This window comes from Euprymna scolopes, chromosome 7, assembly GCF_053919585.1.
Source record: "Euprymna scolopes isolate OS-2025 chromosome 7, ASM5391958v1, whole genome shotgun sequence".
In the NCBI taxonomy this organism is placed as follows: domain Eukaryota; kingdom Metazoa; phylum Mollusca; class Cephalopoda; order Sepiida; family Sepiolidae; genus Euprymna; species Euprymna scolopes.
The window spans coordinates 14,806,405-14,828,967 of record NC_136488.1 but is presented as its reverse complement, the minus strand read 5'-3'; the positions used below and the strand labels follow the sequence as shown (position 1 = coordinate 14,828,967).

Here is a 22,563-nt window from a genome sequence, read left to right as displayed (position 1 = left end):
TTAATTGCCGTGCAGACGTCCTCATGGTGATTGGATAGCAAGGGAATTATTGATTGCTCATTCACCACATTATGGTAGATTAATTACAAATACCTACATTAGTAATAATTGTAACTTGCTGCTACACATCCTAACAGTTTCCCAAAGGTGACCTGAAGGTAACACAGGTTAGGACGACGAAATTAGCCTTTCACATTCCCTTAGATTATAAATTGACTTTTAATCGTTGTGTTTGATTATTTTTATTGAAATTAATTTAAAATTTTATGCTGATTACTAAACTTGCTTGTATTAGTGCGTTTTGTGAATCTGATGTCTGTAAACGTCTGGTTGGGTTTGCCCGGTACCTGACATAAACCGCCAGATCATGCCGAGCGTCGCCGAGCAAATTTTACAAAATCAGAAAGCGACAACAATATAAGCCATATAATTAGCAGACGATTTTTGATAAATTGGAAGAAAGAGGAAAATAACATTTTTTTTTTGGTTACTAATACATAGAGCAACACGCGGTAATTAATCTATGCTGGACAAATGTGTACAGTCGTAGAGTACCGTCAAAAGAACAAACTGATAGCATTTGAAATGAGGACATGGTCCCCCCCCCCCCCAAAAAAAAACTCTGGAGAAGAATATGAGGTGGGCTCGGGACATGCCGTTACCGATTAGAGGAATTAACCCTAGCGCTAATCCTAAACCCTAACACTAACCCCTCACTCCACCTCCCAAAATATTTAGTTTTTAAGCACGCAAGAAAAAATGTGGTGCTTATGCATTTATTGTACCGCGTTATCTTTTTAAATAGTATTTTCAAGTTAAATTCAAATGTTACGATATCTTTTTTTTTTTTTTAAATTAAATTCTTAGGTGAAAGCACAGAATAGTTACAAAACACCCTCCCCATGTTAAGGATGGCTTTCTAAATAATAACGTAATTATTTCAGGATGGTAACATAGATGCATAAGTACCAAAAATGTTTCTACTTTTTTAAAACAACAAAATAAAACAATATTCATAAAACTTTATCGTTATATTTTATTGCTTTTCTAGATTTTGTATTTTTTTTTATTGTAATTCGTATCTGATGAATGAATGAACTATTTTCTGTTTCGTAGCGTTTTTAAGATTTGCTCGGCGACGCTCGGTATAATCCGACAGTTTTCATCAGATGCCGGACAAATCCGAGTGTACATAGACAAGCAGCCGGTTCACGAAATGCACTAATATCAAATTGCTTCACAGTTCAAATTTCAGGGTAAGGATTAAAAATGTGGGGCAATAATCGAGATGAAAATCTAGGCGGTCGATGGTAGGGCAGATTCCTCGTTATAAAATTATTTGGATGAATTTGTTTGTGTTTGATATTGTCAGGTGACTCCAGGAAGAAAAACATCTGATGGGTTGCACACACGTAGATAGATTGCATGTGAGGAATGCAGGACTTTCCACCATTGTCTAATGGAATGCATAATTTGACCCAGAAGTATGTAAGAGGATATCGGTCAAAGGATTGAAACAATAGACAATAGGAAATATTAAACATTCCAATGGGAAAAGAATGTTTATATAAATAAGTCGTTACAAAAAGAAAAGCGGGCAGTCAGTCAGAGAGAAGCAAGGCCGTCACATTTCTCCACCATCAACATCCAACACAACCATGCATCCACCTCACGCACCTTCAGAAATGTCAAAACACTAGTAATAACATATAATAAAAAACTGATTTGTTGGTATAGAATAAAAACAATATATTTTTTATAGATCAACTGTGTTGTGTTTTACTCACTGTCAGTGTGTATATATCTTAGACTAGTGATAACAATTATATAGAATGGACGAATGCATTTTGAACAACCGACCACAGCAAATACACAACATTTGATGCTAGCTAAACAGAAAAAATGGCGCTGAAGCATTTGAATCAATATTCTTATACATTTCTAAGTGGTACATTATTTCACATTGGCATTTCTTTTTAATAAAATTTGAGAAGTAACATTTTTAGAGACTGTTAAATAATTTTTTCTGGTTAAGAGTACCAAAATATTGTCCTTCTTTATTAGTTGTGATTTAAAGTCATTCTCAAGACTAAGTGGGGAGTTCTCAACAAACTCCTACTTGTGCAATGTTCACACGATTATTTCAGTTGTGGTTTGTTCACTTTTTTCACACATTGAACGATGAGCTGATCACATATGTCTTTTATTGATTTTGAGTCACCTAATATTTATTATTCTTCTCTTTTTTTGTTCACGAAATACTTTCAAGTAATTTTCATATTGATCGTTCTACTGCAATTCTATTAAATTGAGGAATTTGAAGGAATCAAATATTTTGTCTTCCAACGAAGAAATATCCACAAAGTAACACTTGTTTTTCAACACGATTGCCATTCCGAATTTTCTATTTTATTTTCTTAATTTTACTTATGATCTTTAGCAAATCCTAAACTTTCTACGAAAAACAATTTTTCAATTCAACAGAATATTCCTTGGATGTCTCTCTGTAAAGACCAGTATAAAATGTCTAGGCTCCAAAACTAAATTCACCACAAAAGAACAGAAAACCAATCTAGGAATGCATTTCATAGTATCGTTTAACATTTGAGGTTCTTTAATTTAAAAAATTTTGCACCGAAAGAAATAAAGAAATAAGGAAATAAATAAATAAATAAATAAAGAAAAAAATAAAAATAAATAAATAAATAAATAAAGATTGTATCTTTTTGCAAACCAGAGAAGTACTCAACTCAAAGTCTGTAGCAAACGGTGTTAGGTCAGATCTTATTTCTAATGTTACTTCCTGTTTTGGGTCACTTATTCTTCTGTTTGACCAAGTTTTGTACTGATTTTTAAGTTATTGTTAGGTGAAAGTATAGAATACTTAACAAAGTTCCTTCCTTCTCCATGTTAAGGAAGGATTTTTAAATAATCTTCTATTGTTTATAGACCGTACTGAAATCATGACGTTATTATTTAGAAAGCCATTTATAACATAGGGAGGGAGCTTTATTAAGTATTCTATACTTTTACTTAACAATTTAAAAATAAATTGATTTGAAAAGCTGCAACTCTCACCGAAAGTTTTATTATGAATGAAGTTTTATATCAGGAACTGAATCTGACCGAATACCATTTGCTGCTGACTTTGAGTGAGATACTCTTCTTGTTTGCCTACCTATTTTTATACGATTACATAAATTTATCACTCACTTCCAGACTATATTGTGTAAGAGACACCCGATAACCATTTTTTTAATCTAAATATTTTTTATGGCTTGTGTCAGTTTTTCGTGATTTAAATGCTTGCTATGTAGATTCACTCGGCAATCAACACAATCTGGATTTCGCATTAATGTTTGCGTTAATGAAGGTTAATGACTTTTAGCTTCACAAATTAAATTCTAGAAAATTAAAAAAAAATGAAAATGGTCCATTATCATATATAAGAAGGAACAGACAATGTAATTTTCAGTATTGGATTCTTTAGACTACTGTTCTCATCTTAAATATAATTTTCACAAAGTTTCAGTCGATGTTACCTCCGACCTTCTTCAGTTACATCTTGTCGAACTCAGGAATCTGCAAGAACCTGTGGCATAGTTGATGAAACACTTGATACACTTCATTTGTAAGTTACATTTTTCTGAAGGTTGAAGGTTCAATCATTAGTGTAGGCGATTAGTGTGGGCATATAATTGAGAATTACTTAGGATTTCTATACAGTTATAGTGACGAAACGAGATGATGTTATCTTCGTGGATTAAAGAGTTCTGTTCGAAATTCTGTGCTGATTCATGAATTTGACAAGGTATACAGGAAGAAGGTTACATCAAGCGAAACGTTGTGAAAATTACATTCATGACATGAATAATCCAAATAATATGAATAATCAATCCTCATTAAAAAATTTGGATAGATAATTTTATTTTTCTTAATACAAAAATTGAATTTTAATCCTGATTTAAAAATCTACCAAAAAAGCAGAATTATCCAATTTTAATTACATTTTCAGTATTGAATATTGAACAAAATAAAATGTATTAAATGAAATAAAATAGAATGAAATAAATTGTATAAAATAAAATATACAAAATAAAATAAAATGTATTAAATGAAATAAAATAAAATGAAATAAATTGTATAAAATAAAATAAAACGAAATAAATTGTATAAAATAAAATATACAAAATAAATTGTATTAAATAAAATATACAAAATAAAATGTATTAAATGAAATAAAATAAAATGAAACAAATTGTATAAAATAAAATAAAATAAATTGTATAAAATAAAACAAAACAAAATAAAATAAAATGTATTAAATTCTCCTATAAAAGAAATTGTTACACACATGAAAGAGTAAAATCAATAAAACAATCACCAAATCACCTTTACAACATGGTAGTGTTCAAGTTCAATGTAAACAAGTTCTTGTTGAACCGTCCCCTTAAATAATTTAAATTCTACTCAATCTGCACCATTACCGATTACTAAACTACCACCTTACATAAATAAACCCTTATCCTCGATTGACCTTTGGGCCTTGATAAACGGTGACTCCCTTGTAAAAAAAAAAAAAATATGGATCATTACTTCATAAAATACCCCATGCCACTCTCTGCACTATTTTTGTGCAACAAATTGGTAATCATGCTGTCACCCAGGGGGATGGAATTGCAAATAGCAGAGGTAATTCTGGAAAGGACTATCAGCTGTCTGGGCTTGCGAAGATGACGCCAATAGAGGCCGGATCCAGGGCAACAATCCTAGATCGAGGTGTGTTGTCAATGACGTTAAAGAAGTTCAAAATGCGGGATGCAGAATTTCCGGGGATATAGTATCAGCGAGAGTGACCAACATTTCAGACAATAAACAAAAAAGGTGTGGAGGAATGTTCTGACGTCATCCATTCCAATAAAAGAGAGACAAGAAGAGAGGAAAGCGGACACATTATATCTTTGTTATTTTGCACATACATCACTACCATCCTGTAACCCCTCCTTGCTGTTACTATTATCACTGGAGAATAAACATTGTTTCTAATGATTCAACTTGTCATTAAAAGTACAAGAGACTTTTTTTGTTTACGTCTGATTGTGGAGGCACGCATAGTTGTACAGATTCAAACAAACCCCGACCAGCAACCCGGCTAGTCTTATGAATAACAGAGCAATCATACAAGTATCAGTTTGTGGCAATTTTTATGCAAGTGAATAAATTGAATCCATGTTACTTGTTTTTTATTTGTTATCCTTGTAGCATGATCTTTACACTATAATATGTAATTCGCTTTAGTTTACTTTAAAAAATACTAATTCTGAATCGGAATTTTGTTTAGACTCCGGGAATTTTTACTTTATAACCTAAACAGTACCAGCCACATACGAAAATGATAAATAAAATTTTCTACAGTTCTCTACCAGTGTCCGACTTCGGATACACAATTATATATTTTAAAAATAGATATTAAAAAATTTACTCCTTAAAAGTGTACTTTGATGCTAGGTACTTTCCTAGTAACATATCTTTACACTGGCTGTATTTTTAACGATACAAGGAGCCTTTCTTTATTTATAAAAACTGGATAACCGTCACCATCTTTAATTCTGATTTCAAAAGGTAGTCATTGTTTTTACACAGCTATAAACGATTTTATTACAAATAGATTTAAAGATATTATTTGAATTCTTCCGGCTATTGTTCTCCTCTTTAGTGTTATTTTCACAATATTTCGGTTGATGTAACCTACGGTCTTCTTCAGATGTATCTTGTCGAACTTGTGAATCTGCGCAGATTTTCAAACGGAATTCTTTATTGAATCCATGGAGGTAGCATGGTCTTGTTCCGTCAGTAATGACTATGTATATGTCCTAATTAATTTGCAATTATCCAAAAATAACGTTCAAGATACGAATAATACGAATAACCACTCCCCATCTAAAATATTTAGAAATATAAATTTGAAAGGTTTTCTAAAGTTTGGGAACTTTTATTTTTTTTAAAGATGGGGCGAAGATATAGGGTGTCCCAAAAGAAGCTGACTGATTTGAAATTTGAATTCGACCAAAAGTACCACTCTATGATAAATACCCGCTCCTCGGTGGTGTAACGACCTCTGATGACTTTACTAACATCATTCTAGATGTTCTAAAATCTTTTTTTTTTTTTACTAATTTGTTGCTTCTATTGTTCCATCTTATATTTGATCAATTCAACTTCTTTTTGTGACACCCTGTAAAAATAGGTGAGGTATTAAAAATTACTGTTCTATAAATAAATAAATGGAATCCAAGACACGTGATTTGTATTGCTGTATTGTTTTTGTTATTGATTTTACTTTTGGACTACATTCCTCGGCCTCCAAAACAACAGAGATTAGATCATTCCAGTAATGATCCAGTCCCTGTTGATTTTTCCGTGTGAGTTTAGTTCTGTGCATTTCTAGGAGGTCCATCCTCCCAGGCTTTACCTTCTAGAGAATGGGTCAGTTAAGGCACCCTTACCGGGGACTGTCGACGGGTTGCCCAGGCACTTTTTGCAGGTCAGAGTGCCCCTCCTCGGGAACACTGACATCATAATCCCACTTTCCGACCTTGGTGTCTAAGTTCTCGTAATGGGAGAAAACTAAACGACTACTCTATACAAGTCATTCATATATGAAATAACTATTTTGACTCTAATCTGATCATGTATATATTTGGCTCATTTTAGGCATTACCATTTGAATAGCGTTTCATTTATTTTAGTATTTAGTATTGATTTAGTATTTAGTATTGATAAAGTCGATATATTTTAAACAGGTGTATTGTTTTTTGCCTTTGCTGATGTACAACATTCAATAATAATTTATCACAGTGTAGTATCTGTTCTGATGCTACTTTTCTGTCCTCGGTCGGTGGAGGAGGCATCCTTCATGATTGAAACAATTTTTATGTTTGTTCCTATCAAATGCCCTTTTTTTTGGGGGGGGGGGAGCTGGATTTTTCCCACATTAAAACCGGCCTTCTATCTAACTCTGCCTTTGTGTGAAGGTAAGTAAATAGAAACAATTTACGTGGAGGAGACAAATACGCGATGGCACTGTGGACTTAGGAGTGAAAGAGAAGAGAGAATGAATATGCGAGGCGACGAAGGAGAACAGAACGCTGTGAACGACTTCATCTTTCCCTTCTCCTGCCTGTAAATCCTGTTCGCGACTATTTCACCACCAATTGGGCCTCACAAATCATATCAAGCGTAAACATCCGATAGGTTTGTTTAGAACTTAGGCACCAGGGTCGGAAAGTGGGATTGAAAAGTCAGCCCCCCCCCCCGAGGATGGGAACTCTGGCTTGCAAAAAGTGCCTGGGCATCCCCGTTGTCGGCGTTCCTCAGTGAGGGCACCTTTGCCTATTAGCAATAAACTAACCCCTTCTGAAAGAGAGAAGGAAAGACCTGGGAGGGTGGACCTCCTAGAACTGCACAGAACTAAACTCCCACTGCAAAATCAACAGGAACCGAATCATTACAGAAATGATCTAATCTCTGCTGATTTTAGGAACCATGAAGATAGGACTCGGGACAGAAGTCCAATATTCAAATCCGAGTGAGGGCCGACGTTTCAATAACAATTTTACATTCATACACAAAGTAAGCGAAAGATATCGCAGCCAGAAATCATTATTCATAAACAAATCTCTTTGATAAACCGTATATAATTCTTGTCATCTAACATTGTATGATTCATTTGAATTTTTGCATGTACATGAATGGCAAACGAAATGCTAAAAGGCGACCGACAATATTCCCTTCCCACACACATTCTGATGCTTATGTATTATAATTGGATATCAGAAAATGCATTTTATGTAAAAACAATATTACGCACTGACGTGTTACGTTGGAATTTCTAAAAAAAAAATCACAAAAAAATGATTGAGTAGAAAAATGATTGCAAGAAAAAATAAAAGTTATCGAATAACGCAGTTTTATGAATTTAGTTTGTTACGGCAAATTACGTACGATAAACTGGCTTATCTCCCCTTTTGTCAGTTAACTTTCGCGATTTTGACTTAGAAAATGGCGGATCAAGAATATAAAATAATAGCGATGTTTCTTTCTTTTTTTTTTAAGGAAAAATAGTTCTAGTAGATATATTACTCGACCATTTTTCGTAATTTTTTATTTTTTTTTTTTTTTACTAATTTCAACATGATAGTACTTTTTTTTTGCACTATCGTATACTATGTATGCGTTTTTCATATCCAATTATAATACACAAATGACCCTATTCTTTAATAACCTTTGAATTTGAATTACGTTTTTTTTTCCAACAGTATCAGTCTCATAATTATTATTTTGGGATTCCTATCAATGAACACTGTTTTTCATATAATATATAAAGAAAAATTAGTTGAATTCTCGATTTTATGCACATATAACATTGCATCTGATAAAATCGATATTTGATTCTAACAAATTTTTTATCCTAGCATCATCTTCCTTACACTAGAAAAATGTAATTCGCTTTAGTTTATTTAAAAAAAAAATACTTATTCCAAATCGGAAGTTTGCTAATTAGAGAATTTTTAGTTTATGATCTAAACAGTACCAGTCGCATATGAAGATGAAAAATGAAAATTTCTACATTTTTTTTTTTTTTACTTATATCCGACTTCAGCTAAACAGTTATATATTTTAAAATAGATTTTAACATACTTGTTTCTTAAAATTATGTATCATGATACTGGGTATTTTTCTATTTATACTGACTGTATTTTTAAGGATACAAGGGGCGTTTCATCATCTATGAAAAACGAATATTCGTTGCCATTTTGTATTCTTAGTTCAAAAGGCTTTTAATTATAAAAATAGTCATTGTTTTCTTTCATAAAACATATTAAACGATTTTTTTTTAATATTATTAAATGAGGAACGATTTGGTTATAAATGTAGAAATATGTAGAAATAGTGGGAAACAATGTTTTTAAAACAGAAAATGGCTGCATTGAAACCGCGAGTACTGAAACAAAGTAAAATCTTGTACTAAATTATAAAAAATAGTTTACAGGTGAAACGATAAAATTGTTGCCAAAAAAAAGACAACATGATTCAATTTCCGTTTGATGAAAACTATTTTTTTTTCTTGTGATCCATCTACAGGTTGGCAAGTTGTGTACAAATCCTCAGAGCGATAGGAGCCTTCTATCATGTCTGAAAGTGACACGAGATTGGAGATGCACTCGTTGAACTCTTGCTCTCTATCGATCCAAGTTATGAATACAGGATTATCGTCAGCAACCTCAATGCCATCGCTGGATTGCCACAAATAACAGGAACGTGCCTAGAGTGTAGTTTCAAGTGAGGGCCACATCATGCCACCTCACGTCTTCAGAATGCATCTTGAAAGTCAGCACCAAAGTGTACCTGGATGTGCTGAAGAGTGTGGTGATTCCCTGGTACAATCAGGTGACCGCTGGCAGACCCTGAGTGTAGCAGCAGGACTCGGCGCCGGCTTCAAGTCCAAAGAGACCCAGGCTTGACATCAGGAGGAGTGCTACGACCTTGGACCCTTCTTACACTGCCCCCCCCCGTTCCTCTGCCGACCTTAACTCGCTGGACTACTTCATTAGGTCATACATTGAGAACATTACCACAACATCAAATCCAGCCTGATCGCCACCATCCACTAAGTATTCACTGAGTTCCTGCCAGCGCTTGTGGAAAAGGCATGTTCCCAGTTCCAGACCCATATCGATGCGGTAATTGAGGCTAAAGGTGGCTACATTGAATAGATGTCAGCTTTACTACATAATCAAGTTACTTGGACTGATTTTTTTCAATAAAAGTTTTACAATAAAGGTGTAGTGTTTTTTTCTTTAGGGCGACAAATTCATCGTTCCACCCTGTATAAATGCTTAGAAGTGAAAGTAAATCAAAATTTGTGTAATTTGTCTTTGAGATTAGAATTTCATTGTTGAGTGATTAAATGGTATAACTTGATAACGTGATTAAATGGTATAACTTGATAAGATTTAACTACATTTGGTTTTCGCACATTTTGAGAATGACAATTTGCTTGACTCTTGGACATTTGTTTAAATGTTTTTTCTGATAAGACAGAAACAGTTATATCGCGTTAACAATTCTTTAAATATAAATTATATGATTGTGTGTGTGTTTGTTTTAATATTTTCCCAACATATTAAAATATGTTCGGAAAATATTTAAAAAAACACACAATCACATAATTTATATTTAAAGAATTGTTAATGCGATATAAAAAAATTTTTTCTGAAAGTGAAGATAAAATTTATGCATACTGGAACTTTTTACTTTTGAAACCTGATTTAAAATTTTTTTTACATCTTAGAATTCGTATACTCAATGTACAACTGTTTTATGTAAGGAACATCAGGATTCCCTAATTAATTAGAATTACGATTCATTTAGTTAATTCCATGCAAATATGATTATAATTATATAAAATTCGTTATATATATATATATATATATATATATATATATATATATATATATAACATGCTCTGAATTGCATCATTCACACTGAAGAAGACCAAACGATCAGTCGAAAATATGTGCTTTTGAAAGAAACATTTTCGTTTTTTTTTTTCAAAAGAAAAATATATATATATATTTGAAAATTTTTCGGCGGGTACAGAATTTAATAATGGCTAAATACAAACGAATCAACATAATGATTTAAAAATAAAAAAAATGAAAATAAAGGTTAGCTAACCAGGTTTCGTTCCTCGCTCAAAAGAGCTAAATCGAGGAAAATACGATTAAAAAAAAAGTCATGAATATGGCGGTGGGCGAAAAAAAAAAAAAACGAAAGCTAAATGGGGGAAAAATTTACATACAGACTAAATTAAGTCCTAAAAGATATATATATATATATATATATATATATATATATATATATATATATATATTTCTGTCCAAATTAATTTTTTGTAAAATAATTTTCACAGTAGAAGCAGAGCACAGGCTGGCAGGTTGGAAAAGCTGAACATGTACATACGTGTTGTAACATGTCTGATGAGCGTTACCAATGCCCTTGTTTAAGCATTCTTTTTACTCTAGAGAAATGTTTGATGCAATATTATTACTGTGCCATATATGTACTGCTAAGCTGAAATGGGTTAATATTTAGCACTTATATCCGTTGCACCAAAGGTCATGTGACTGAACAGATATAAATTCTAAATAATAATTAGTTCTAAGTTACAGCCTTCTGGAGGTTAAAAGGTTCAATTCTCAGTGTGGGTGATACTAAGAATACTGTTCTGAATTGTTTAAGACTTCTACGCAGTCATGGCTAACAGTATGAAAATGAGCTATCTTTTCGGATTAAATTAAGGGTTCTGTTCAAAATTCTGTACAGATTCAAGTGTTCGACAAGATTCATCTGGAGAAAGTTGAATGGTTCATAGGTCGAAACGTTGTGAGAATAACAACCAAGATGATTCCAGATGATTCAAATACCTGAAATTTTCTTATATGTTAATTTTATCTAAAAAAATTGAAAGTATGCTCAGACATCACATGCGTAAAGCCGAGTTCAATATAAGGGAACTAGCAGGGCGCCTGGCATTGCCGGTCATAAAACACGCTTAAATATATTTTAGTTTATGGAGATTTCATATTGATTATAGAACCAATTCTCTATTGCACTTAATTGTCATGGGAGAACATTTTCCTCATAAAAGTATAAAAATATTACAATTTCTTATGATAATATTAAAAATGTATAATTATTACTATTAAAAACATTACATTAAAATGTTCTTTTTTGAGAGTTTCTGGAATGTTCTAAGTTGCAGTGTTCTATTTTGGAGCGTTTCTGGAACTTTCCATTCACCAAAACTATAAAAGACACTGATAGTGTCAACTCTTCAGTTAGAGAGTCAGTTTGAGTAATTACGCCACTCCAAGTTGCCATTTGCTGACTAGATTAACTCCAGCCAATATTTCCTGGGATTCAAATCCGGTTGAAAGGAATCTTATAAAAAGAATAACTTACATGCAAAAAAAAACTGGATACATTCGGTAATTATAAAAAATTTTCTGACTTTCTCTCTGATCAATAAATATAGAGTTATCAATTCTTTTAAACGTAAACTAGACTGAAATAATAACTTGCTTATCTTCTTTTGACCATTTGTAAATATTTGTGTTTCTTTGTTCTTATGTACGATAAATACCTTTTTTTTTTTCTTTAAACTCTGAACTTTAGTATTTTTAATATGTTGCATGTTTAATACCCCTAAACTCAAACACGTTACACCAACATAAAGTAATGAATTCCAAAGTAAAAAAAGAAAAAAAATGTAACTTGGGTGCCATCAACGAGAATCGAAACCAAAACATTTAGCACTCCAGCCTTAATCATTACCGTATGATCTATTGTCAGACAGATAAGAAATAGTTCAAATGAACAGATTTTAACATATAAATGTATATTTGTGCATGCGTACAAGAGCATTTTAAGTTGACATGCCTGCAAAGTTTCATTTTTTTTTCAGTTTTGACCTCTTAACAACTATTTTTACCAGTTTTTATATATGTAAAACAACCGTCCACAAAAATACAATCATTTTACCCACCTCATGAGATGCACATTGAAAAATATTGGAGACAGACACATAGACATAGTGAGTTATATATATATATATATATAGATTACAGAATCAGTTTGACAGAATCAGTTTGTAAGTGTCCACAAACCTTTTTTTTCACTACCATTGAACAGAATTATTCCGCCCCCCCCCAATCATCATTACCATCGTGCAATGCATCCGTTTACCAATAAGAAACCATTCACCAAAATACCGAAACCATATAACCACTACCCTACACCATCCTTCCAGATAAAATGTAATAACAGTGCCCTGCACCGATCATATAGTATTTCTAAGGGGTGGTTGGGTTTTGGATTTTTATGGGTTTGGAAGAGGTTATTTTAGAAATTACCATGTGTAGGATACAGCATGAAGCAAAGAAAGACGAACCTGTGACAGGTAAGGGTCGCCTACAAGATTGTCTACAGCGTACCCTACAGCCGGCGAGTGGAGCACCTAAAAAATTAACAGTGAAGGTGAGAAGATGATCGTAGTCTCAGAGTGAGATGACTTTATGTGGGCACACCTCGTGGAAGGAAGAAGCGTGCTGGAGCCAAGTTGTGATGGAGAACGTAACCGTTTTTTCATAATTACATTCGAGCAGCGTTTTTCAATGTAATTTTTACAAATGTAAAAAAGAAAAAAAAAAAGCAAAAAAAAAAAAAGCAACATTAAATGAAAAATTCCTCACTGTTTAACCATAATTGTAAAGTTAGATATTTTGAATAAAAATTGACTGCGTGAAAAAATTTGATAAGGGATGTTGAACAATTCAACGATGTATTATTTTATTAATGGAATCCTTTGAGATAAGTAATTTGTATATTTATTTATTTATTTGTGGGGCCCATGGCACAGTGGATAGATCCGTTGAATCTCTACAGTTCCAGGTAAGCATTGTCTGAATATAGCGGTTTAAATCCTACTCAAAGTCGGCCAGAGGATGAGTTGGCGAAAACGTAGTGAGACGACAACAACTTTGGAAGACAGTAATTACTGAGGATACAGTTAAGACTCAGCATTCCGATCCTGTCGCAGTTAACCACCTGATGAAGGCCAGAGGATGAGTTGACCGAAAAGTCGTGAAACAACAACTATGAAGATGAGGATAACGGCCCACAAATAAATAAAATTGTCGCCCTAGAAAAGACGACATGATTCCATTTCCGTTTTATGAAAACCAGTTTTCGTTTTTTGTTGCAGTTGTGTACAAATCCAGAGAGGAATAGTAGCCTTCGATCATGTCTGAAAGTGACACGAGAATAACAGTCCGCAAATAAATAAATTTTCCATATTGTTCATTATATATACCAACAAATGATCGAAAAAATGGATACAGCGATAATTGCCCTTTGATGGATCGCACTAGGATAGCATGATCTTTTTAAAGTATGTTATTACTGCCATACCATGATAGAAAAATTAGAATATTACAGAAATATTAGAAAATGTGGAGGCAACTTTTTTTTTTCTTATATTTTAACCCCAAACAAGGCACAGTGCCACTTTGATGTAGGGAGATACTATCAGGGACATAAGTTGCAGGGATACTGTGTAGGGAGTTGAGCAGTAAGATGTCTGTTTATATTACACTTGAACTTCTGCATGTCTGTACAGTTGGGGAAGCAGGAAAAATTCCAAAGTTTAGCAGTTCTGGGGAAGAAACTATTAGCGTAGAAAGCTTTCTTACATCTAGGGATTTCTACTGTGAAGGAGTGGGACTTTGATGCTTGTCGAGTTTGTTGGGGGTATTTACGTCGAGGGGGCACAAAGGCTTGTAGTTCGTTGGAGCATCCACCATTAAAATACTTGTAAAACAGGCAGAGGGATGCAACATTTCGTCGATGGGACAGAGGTTGAAGCTTAAATGACAGTTCAGGACCTATCAGGTTGGCAACTCTCTTTTGAACCAACCCTGTCCAGGAGGGAGAGACTAGTAGCAAATGCACCAGCAGTACTCCATACAAATGGTGGCCTTGTAGAGGTATAGGATACTTTTAGGTGTAAGTAACATTCTAGCACGGTAGAGAGAGGCCATCTTTTTCGCAACAGCTTTGGCAATGCTCTTGATGTATCTGTTCCAACTCATGTTCACTGTGAGCGTTAAGCCAAGGAGTTTAAACAAGTACTTTCAGGTATTGTATCTTTAGCCTTAGCTTTGTCCTAATCCAGAGTGCTCCCTTTCTAGCGCACTTAGATTCACACTATAAACTGACTTTTGCTGCTATAGGAGGCAGATAAAAAAATATTACAAATGCAGTAACTGTTTGTTCCATCCAGAAAGCCTCTTTTAGAGGAGGTTGATATTCCTCACATGAAACCAATCTCATAGCATATATATGGAGACGCAGTAAATAAGAAGCACCAATGATCCATAGTGGTTCTTTTTCTTTACTATTTGATGCCTTCACTCATATTAAGATTACATAGCAAATTTGATTTCTCACCCTCATCTTAAAATGTAACAAGTCTGTTTAAATAAAAATTTAAAACTCTAAAAACTTCATAATAATCCAAATATTTTAATTAACCACTTTAATAGGGAGTACTGTACACGTTCGCCAATTAAAAAATATAAGCACAAAAACAGTTCTCTAAAAAAAGGCACATTATTTGTGAAATACATTCTTCAGATACTTTAAGGGAGATCTTCAGTGATGCACTACTCTCATTGCCGATTTCAGGTTTCACATCACATCGGCTCAGAGAGCAACCTTGACCTGATTTCAGACATGCCAAATCGTCTCCTTGAAAGTTATCTGCTATATGTTCCGACATTGAAAAAAATATGTATTCTGACAATCTTCTGCCAATTAAAAAACAAAATTCATAGAAAAAAAACACAATTGTCTAGAAAAAAGGCACATTAGAATTATTCCCTTGCCTGAAATTCCACAAAATTTTGGACAGAAAATAATGTAGAACCATTTTATGTTAAACTTCCATAGAATAAATATTAAAAATTTAACTTTTTTCAAAAGTGTTTCTCTTTTTTAATAATCTTAAAACTGGTGTTTAGTCGATTTTTTTAAAAACAACTTTTCGAGGTGACATGGGACGTGTTATAAATGTTTGCCAAAAACTTTTATAAATTCTTCTGATTTAGTGACCAGAGAATACAGGTTCAAAATATTGGAACAACATGATATATAACTAGATCTATTGCTCGTGGGCAACGCTGACTAGAACAAAACACAATGACTTTCTTGATCCTGGATGATTCCGTTACCCCCGCTGGTTTCACAAAAAAATAAAGAGAAATCAAATTGATAATGAAAATAATTCAAAGAGATTAAAATGTTATATATTAATTTACATTTATTTATCCCAGACAAGTACAAGTAGAACAAAGGATTCTCTTACACCCCTCCCCTCAAATATGATACTGTAATTCAGCTAAGGGAAAGACGACTCGAAAATCAATACGACAAATTTGGCCATTTCCCTTTTTAGTCTTAATAATTACTAAAGTAATACCAGGAATATTAAATATTCAAAATATGTCCATCTTATTATGGGGTATTAACCTGTAAGACTTCAAGAGCTATAGGGAACTCATATAACTGAAGTCACGTGATCATTCAGAGATCTAAGTATTTTTTAGTTAGCTAGTAAGAAGTGCAATACTGGGCTCTCTCTGCGCCTAGTTACAGATGGGGTTGAGATCTAATGTCAGGCAGAGAGGCAGGAATCATTAGAGTCATCTTGAGAACTGCTTTTTTTTTTTTTTTAATTAATACTTGTCTACACTGTAACAAATTTGCATCAATTAAACATTGGAATCGTATTTACATTTTGATATGCGAAGATGCACTGAAGGTTATTCTAAGATTATGTTGCCAGCATAACAAGAAAGCTTACCTTTCTTAAATATTGGGGTTGGAAATTTATTTTAGACCCGAAATACAATAAGAGCTAAACAAAATAACCACGCTGTTATGTAGTTGTTGGGAGGTTGTAAAAAAAGTGTATTGTATTGACTTAAGTGGAATGTAAAGAGAAAGAGCTGGGAGAAGGAGGAGAGAACGGAACCATTTCCTACCTTCGGATTTTGTCTGATCGCTACTTCCTCTTTTTTATGCTATAATATTTTATAATATCAAAGTTGTTTGGATAAATAAATGAATGTGAATGATTGAATTAGTTTATTTTTGTTGTATACTCATGGGTGGAGGAAGGACAAGATTGCATTCTCACGAGTAGCTGGCTATGACTTCACACGGCAAGAACTGAAATCTCCCACTTTCTCTTTCTTCTTTCCATTCAAATGCCAAGACAATCATGGACAGTTTGAATATGATTAAATGTCTTAGTATTACTATGGTCCATGTGAGTTGATGGTGATTAAGTGGTTAATGACACAGACTGGTGATCTAGGTGTTCCAAGTTCAAAATCATTTCACTTGGGATGTTAGCAACCTTTTCATGGTTCCTCCCGTAAGTACCCAATGTCTTTCAAGAAAGAATTCTGACTAGAAAAAATATCTACGAAATCAATGCCAACAGCAGAATCTTCAGAGTCATACGATATGATGATGACTATGGTTCATTCGATGTGTATGATTGCAGATACAATGAAATGATTGAACCATTTATCAATAAATCCGTGACTGCAACGCATTCTATGTGACAATTAAAGATAAAGACCAGTTAAAGTCATCATAAAAACAGTCCACTAATATGGTATCATTTGGCCCACCTCACGTCACTCTGTGATCTGACATCACGGAGGAGATGCCCTTTTAAAAAATGGAGACAGACATAGTGAGTTTTACAAATTATATTTTAGTATTATATTCATCATTCAGATATTTTGAACTGTTTTACTATTGGTTGTCAACACAATTTAATGTAATGTTCTTCTTTCTCACAAGAATATGATTGACTGGTTAAACCATAGATTATGACTGGTAGAGCCACCTAGGTGAGATGTTGAAAGGTACATTAAAACTGCATGCTAAAGAATATATCAGCTCCATCCATGAACAATAAGGTGACTAACTAGATTATTAACTCAGTTACTTGAAATAAATATATTCCCTTCATAAAGCATATCAAACTCTGAACTATTAAATTGACTACACTACCTTGAAATCATTTTTTCCACATCAGTTTTTATCTTTTTTTGCCTACTCTACTTCTAAACCCTATCAGCTTCTCACACTTTTTTTTACTCCAATCCCGCCTGTGGTGAGCACCTCATTTGGAGTTTGATGATAGAGACACTCTCTAATTGCCATTATTCACAAATTCATTCAAACCCAGGTTTATCTATCAGGCTCCTATCTATAGATTATATAGAATATATGTATATTGACATCGTTGGAAGAACTCTGATACGAGTATATATTTTTACTCATTAGGATTGAGCCAGCTCCGGCGACAAAGTGTTTTTTAGGTGATCCATGAGGCTCAAAGTGTCTCACACACACTTCAGATTTCATCATTCGCTATAGCAAACATGTGCTTGACATGCAGGTTCAGGAAGGCATCTTGCAGCATATATATATATTAGGGGTAAATTGTATAGTAGCTGCCTAGGGAGCGTCATGATATATAGAAGTGAATGCTGGATCATTGTTCAGTTTTCTCTCGTCAGCAGCGCAATAACAGATTTGAAATCTGACCAAACCCACCAGGTCCAAGGATTTGTGGAAAGTCCTACACTTGTTCAAAATGGAGGTTATCCTAAAGACGAATCAATTACGCTGGTATGATCATGTGGAATGTTCATCATTCTGGCTAAACTGTGGCTAAAGCATGAATGTCTTGCATCGAAGGTTGGCCAAAGAAAACTTTGAAGCAAGTGATTCGACAAGAGTGGAATTTGGAGACTGCTGACCTACTGAATCGTAAGAAGTGGAGGGGAGCTTATATAATATAAGAAAATATCGGAGACATGACATTGAACTTCGTTCAGTGGTTAGGCCCCAATTTGAGAGTTTGAGCAAGTATGGAATCGCCCTTTAGATATGACTTTTTTCAGGTTTATTAAAAATTTAATCAACTTATGTGTGAAAATTGTTTTGCTTATGTAAGCGGAGGGCTTTTTGCTTCTGTTTCACTTGCAATTTAAATATCACAAAGTATCATCATCAATTACCTCCATTCTTTGAAGTTATCTCCCTTGAATAATACTCTCTGTATCACAAATAATCACTTATGTTTGTATAAAACTGTTCTAATCTGAGTAAAGTTTCATAAAGCCCATGTTTTATGACAACGCATTTGTTTCAATATTCCTTCAAGTATTACATGTGTGTGTGTGTGTATGTGTGTGTGTGTGTGTGTTTAATTTACTAGTTTATACAATCTCCATGAGCGGATTTTGCTTTAGTGATAATAGTGTTCACCAATTGGCCAGGAGACTGGGGTTCAATCCTCAATCGAATCATACCAAAAGAATGATATTTGATGCCACTCCCCCTTGCTAAACGCTCAGTATTATAAGGGAAGGATCAAATACGAGTGGAGTAATCCTAGGAATGGAGTGTTATACTCCTTTACATTTCGATGTTGCAGCTAATGAAAAGGGAGTCTTTGGGTCGCCCTAACTTATAATCAACCAGCTTGAGCGATGTTGGTACAGTACCCTCTTTACCTTGCATCTTCTATGATCAGGAGATCCTATTTATTAAATTCCCTTCTTTACTTTTCTTCTACCTCTTTATTGCTAGTACAAAGGCAAATTATTTGAAATTTCGTCAAGAAGAAAAAAATGCTCAATATTTGCATGAGAGTAAGTAACTACGATTAATGTATTGTTTATATTCGCAAAAACCCATGAGAAATTATGTTTAAAATATTTTTGTCTATTTTTTGTGGATTATTTAAAGAAAAGTCCATTTAGTTTTGAATAAAATATTTATGTAATCACGTTTCTATTTGTATAGCAACAAACTCCAAAAGCTTGATAACATTTTCATAGTATATAGATTATCAGTATTATTATCGTGATTATTTTTTGTGTATATTATCTATGATTTGAATTAAAAGTTTTCTATAATGATTTAATGTTAAACACAAATGATTCATGCGTTTCTTATTTATGACCAACATTCCTCTGTCGTGTAAATTATTTGTATGTACAGACATATGTCACGGTTCCAGGTTATAAATTATTCGACCGGGAGATCCTATTTATTAAAAATGAGAATAGAAGTTGATACTACAAACATTAAATTAGTATATAGATATGCTAACTTAATGTCCATAGTATGATATCACCTTCTATCCTCCTTTTTAATAAATAGGATCTCCCGATCATAGAAGATGCAATGTAAAAAAAAAAAAATTAACAGAAAAAAAAATGTAGCTTTTGGGTCATATGTTAAACAAAAATTTACCTTCTAGTCTTCTGGCTAGGATCAAAAGGTAGTATCTATTCTGTCTAAAGATAGTATAATGATATCGTGGGGTTTCCATTTGCGCTAGGTGTCTGTACAATGGAAATATGCCACAGACTCCTATAAGGATATTTGAGATAAACCGTAATAACCAGATATATTCTGGCTCTACATTGACCAGATTTCTTAAATAAATGCTTTTACAGTTAAAATGGCTACAATAGTATCATGGGAGTCTTCATTCTGGCTGAACGCCTACAGAATGCCTAGCAGCAATATATTATATATGAAAGATGCTGCTGTGGAATCTCCACAAGTCCTGCTAGTATTTAATAAATTTATTATCATTATTGTAATTATTACCTTGTGTAGATTAATATTTGTGATTTGGGCGAATCATTTAAGTAGTTATTTATTATGCTGTTTTTTTTTTTTTGTTGTTTTTTTTTTTTTTTACAAAGGAATCAGCACTTATCAAAGCCTGGAGTCCACTTGAGAACAACAGTTAATGAGTGTATGATAGTCACTGGGACAACAGCATAGTAATCGCTAATAGTGAAAATCGGGTATAATTTGATTATTTAAGGAGACAGTTCAACAAGAATTTGTTTACATTGAAATTGAAGACAGCCATATTGTAGTCAGCTGGAAAGCAGGTCAGTGGAACAGTTCCACAAGCGGGCAGTTCTAGGAAAGAAGCTTTGTTCATAGAATCCACGTTTAGGTTTAGGCACAGATATGGATTAGGGAAATTTATTGATAGTTGTTTTTTTTTTTTTTTTTTTTTACATGGAGTTCACCACTTATCAAGGCCCAGTGGCCACTCGGGAATAAGGGTTATTGTGTGTACAGTAATCAATGGGATAGTGTAGCAATAGTATTGGAGAATTGATAAGGTATCATTACTTAGGGGGGCGGTTCATCAGGAATTTGTTTGTGTTGGACTTGAAGACATCCGGGTTGAAGTCGGGAGAGAAACAGGCAAGCGGAACAGAGTTCCACAGGCGTGCATTTCTGAGAAAGAAGCTTTGTTCGTGGAATCTACGTTTTGATTTAGGCACAGATAAGGAGTGGGGAAAATTATTGACGGTGGTTTCAGCTAGTCTGGTGTTTTTTGAAAAAGATTAGCGAGGGGGGACCAGAGAATGGAGCTCAGACGAGCACTTGCCATGGAAATAACGATAGAACAACGACAGGCTCGCTATGTCTCTTCTGTGGGAAAGAGGTTTCAGGGTAGAGAAAAGGGCATCCCCCACCAAGTCACGAAGTCTATTTTGTAGTCTGTCAAGGCAGTTTTTTTTTGTACTCTGTCAAGGCAGTTTTTGGTAAGGAGGAACCATAGGCTGGAGCTCAGACGAGCACTAGCCTTGAAAATATTGATAGAGCAGAGAGAGGTATGCTTAAATAATATTTTAATTAATTTTGTGCAATGATTTGTTGTTGGCAGTTTTTCTTTTTTTTCTGGTGATTGTTTTCCTCCGTTAGATAAGTTTGCTTAACAGTTTTTATTTTGTTTTTTATTTTTTAATTATTTTTTTTTTATCCCAAACAAGACATATTGCCACTTGGACATAAAAAGCTACTATTTTGGGATCAATCTAACAAGGGATTGTGAGGAATAGTGAGATGTTTGTTCACATTGCATTTAAACTTTTGCATGTCAGTACAGTCATGGAAGCAGGAGGCAGGGATGGAATTCCAAAAAAGATGTGACAATACTCCATGCATGAATGTATGGTGGCTTTGTAGAGATATAGGATACTCTCAGGTCTGAATAATTTTCTTGCAGGGTAGAGGGAGCCCACCTACTTTGCAACCACCTTGAGCCAGCATATTTTTTCCTATTAGCCAAGGTTTGCCTTAGTAATGAACCCAACAAATTAGGGGCTGTTGTGTTGGCTCCAGACCTTCTTCTGCCGAGTTATGGTATGTTTTAGCTTAGTCTGTGCAAGTGCACTCCATCAGATTAATCCAATCACGGATAATGTATGCGATAATGATAGTTACTATTAAAATGTTCTTGAACTTTGTTCATATGCGAATAGAAACGTGTAATTACATAAATATTTTGTTTTAATTTAAGTGACCTTTTTATAACCCACAAAAACGTAGACAAAAATAGTGGGCATAGTTCAAAGCAGATTTCTTTTGATAATAATAAACATAATTTCTAATGAGTTTTTACCAATAAAAACGATACATAAACATATTCATCATAGTTACTTGCTCTCTTATGCAAATATTAAGTGGTATTTTGTTTTTGACAAAGTCCAAGTATTTTTCTTTGTTTATTGCGATCACCCTACTAAGGAATATCAACAAGTTGTTTCAGAGCTATTTTTGCAAAGCCAGAATGCACCTCTTTCTGGTGAGCTATTTTATTTCAACCTTCTGGCCTTGTGGCAGGAAAAGAATAAATTGCAATTTAGTTTTGTTGAATGTATTACAAGACTGACTTAAAATTCTTCAATTCCAGAACAATAATCCTCGGTGCAAGAAAGAAATTGTGCAGTGGTATCAAAGAGTTAGACCAAACTTCTTTTGTGCAATCTATTGTGAAGACTGTTTTGTTTAATTAATTGAAATTGCAAG

The 22,563-nt window shown here is 33.7% G+C and overlaps 1 protein-coding gene across 1 annotated transcript in view; it reads right to left on the bottom strand.

Moving 5' to 3' along the window:
- Window positions 1-22,563, bottom strand: part of LOC145279611 (uncharacterized) — a 330,448-nt gene that overhangs the window by 13,767 nt on the left and 294,118 nt on the right. Inside the window, exon 19 of the mRNA XM_080130805.1 lies at window positions 13,016-13,081. Within this exon, the coding sequence (XP_079986931.1) occupies window positions 13,016-13,081 (66 nt within the window). The remainder of the gene's footprint in view (window positions 1-13,015; window positions 13,082-22,563) is intronic.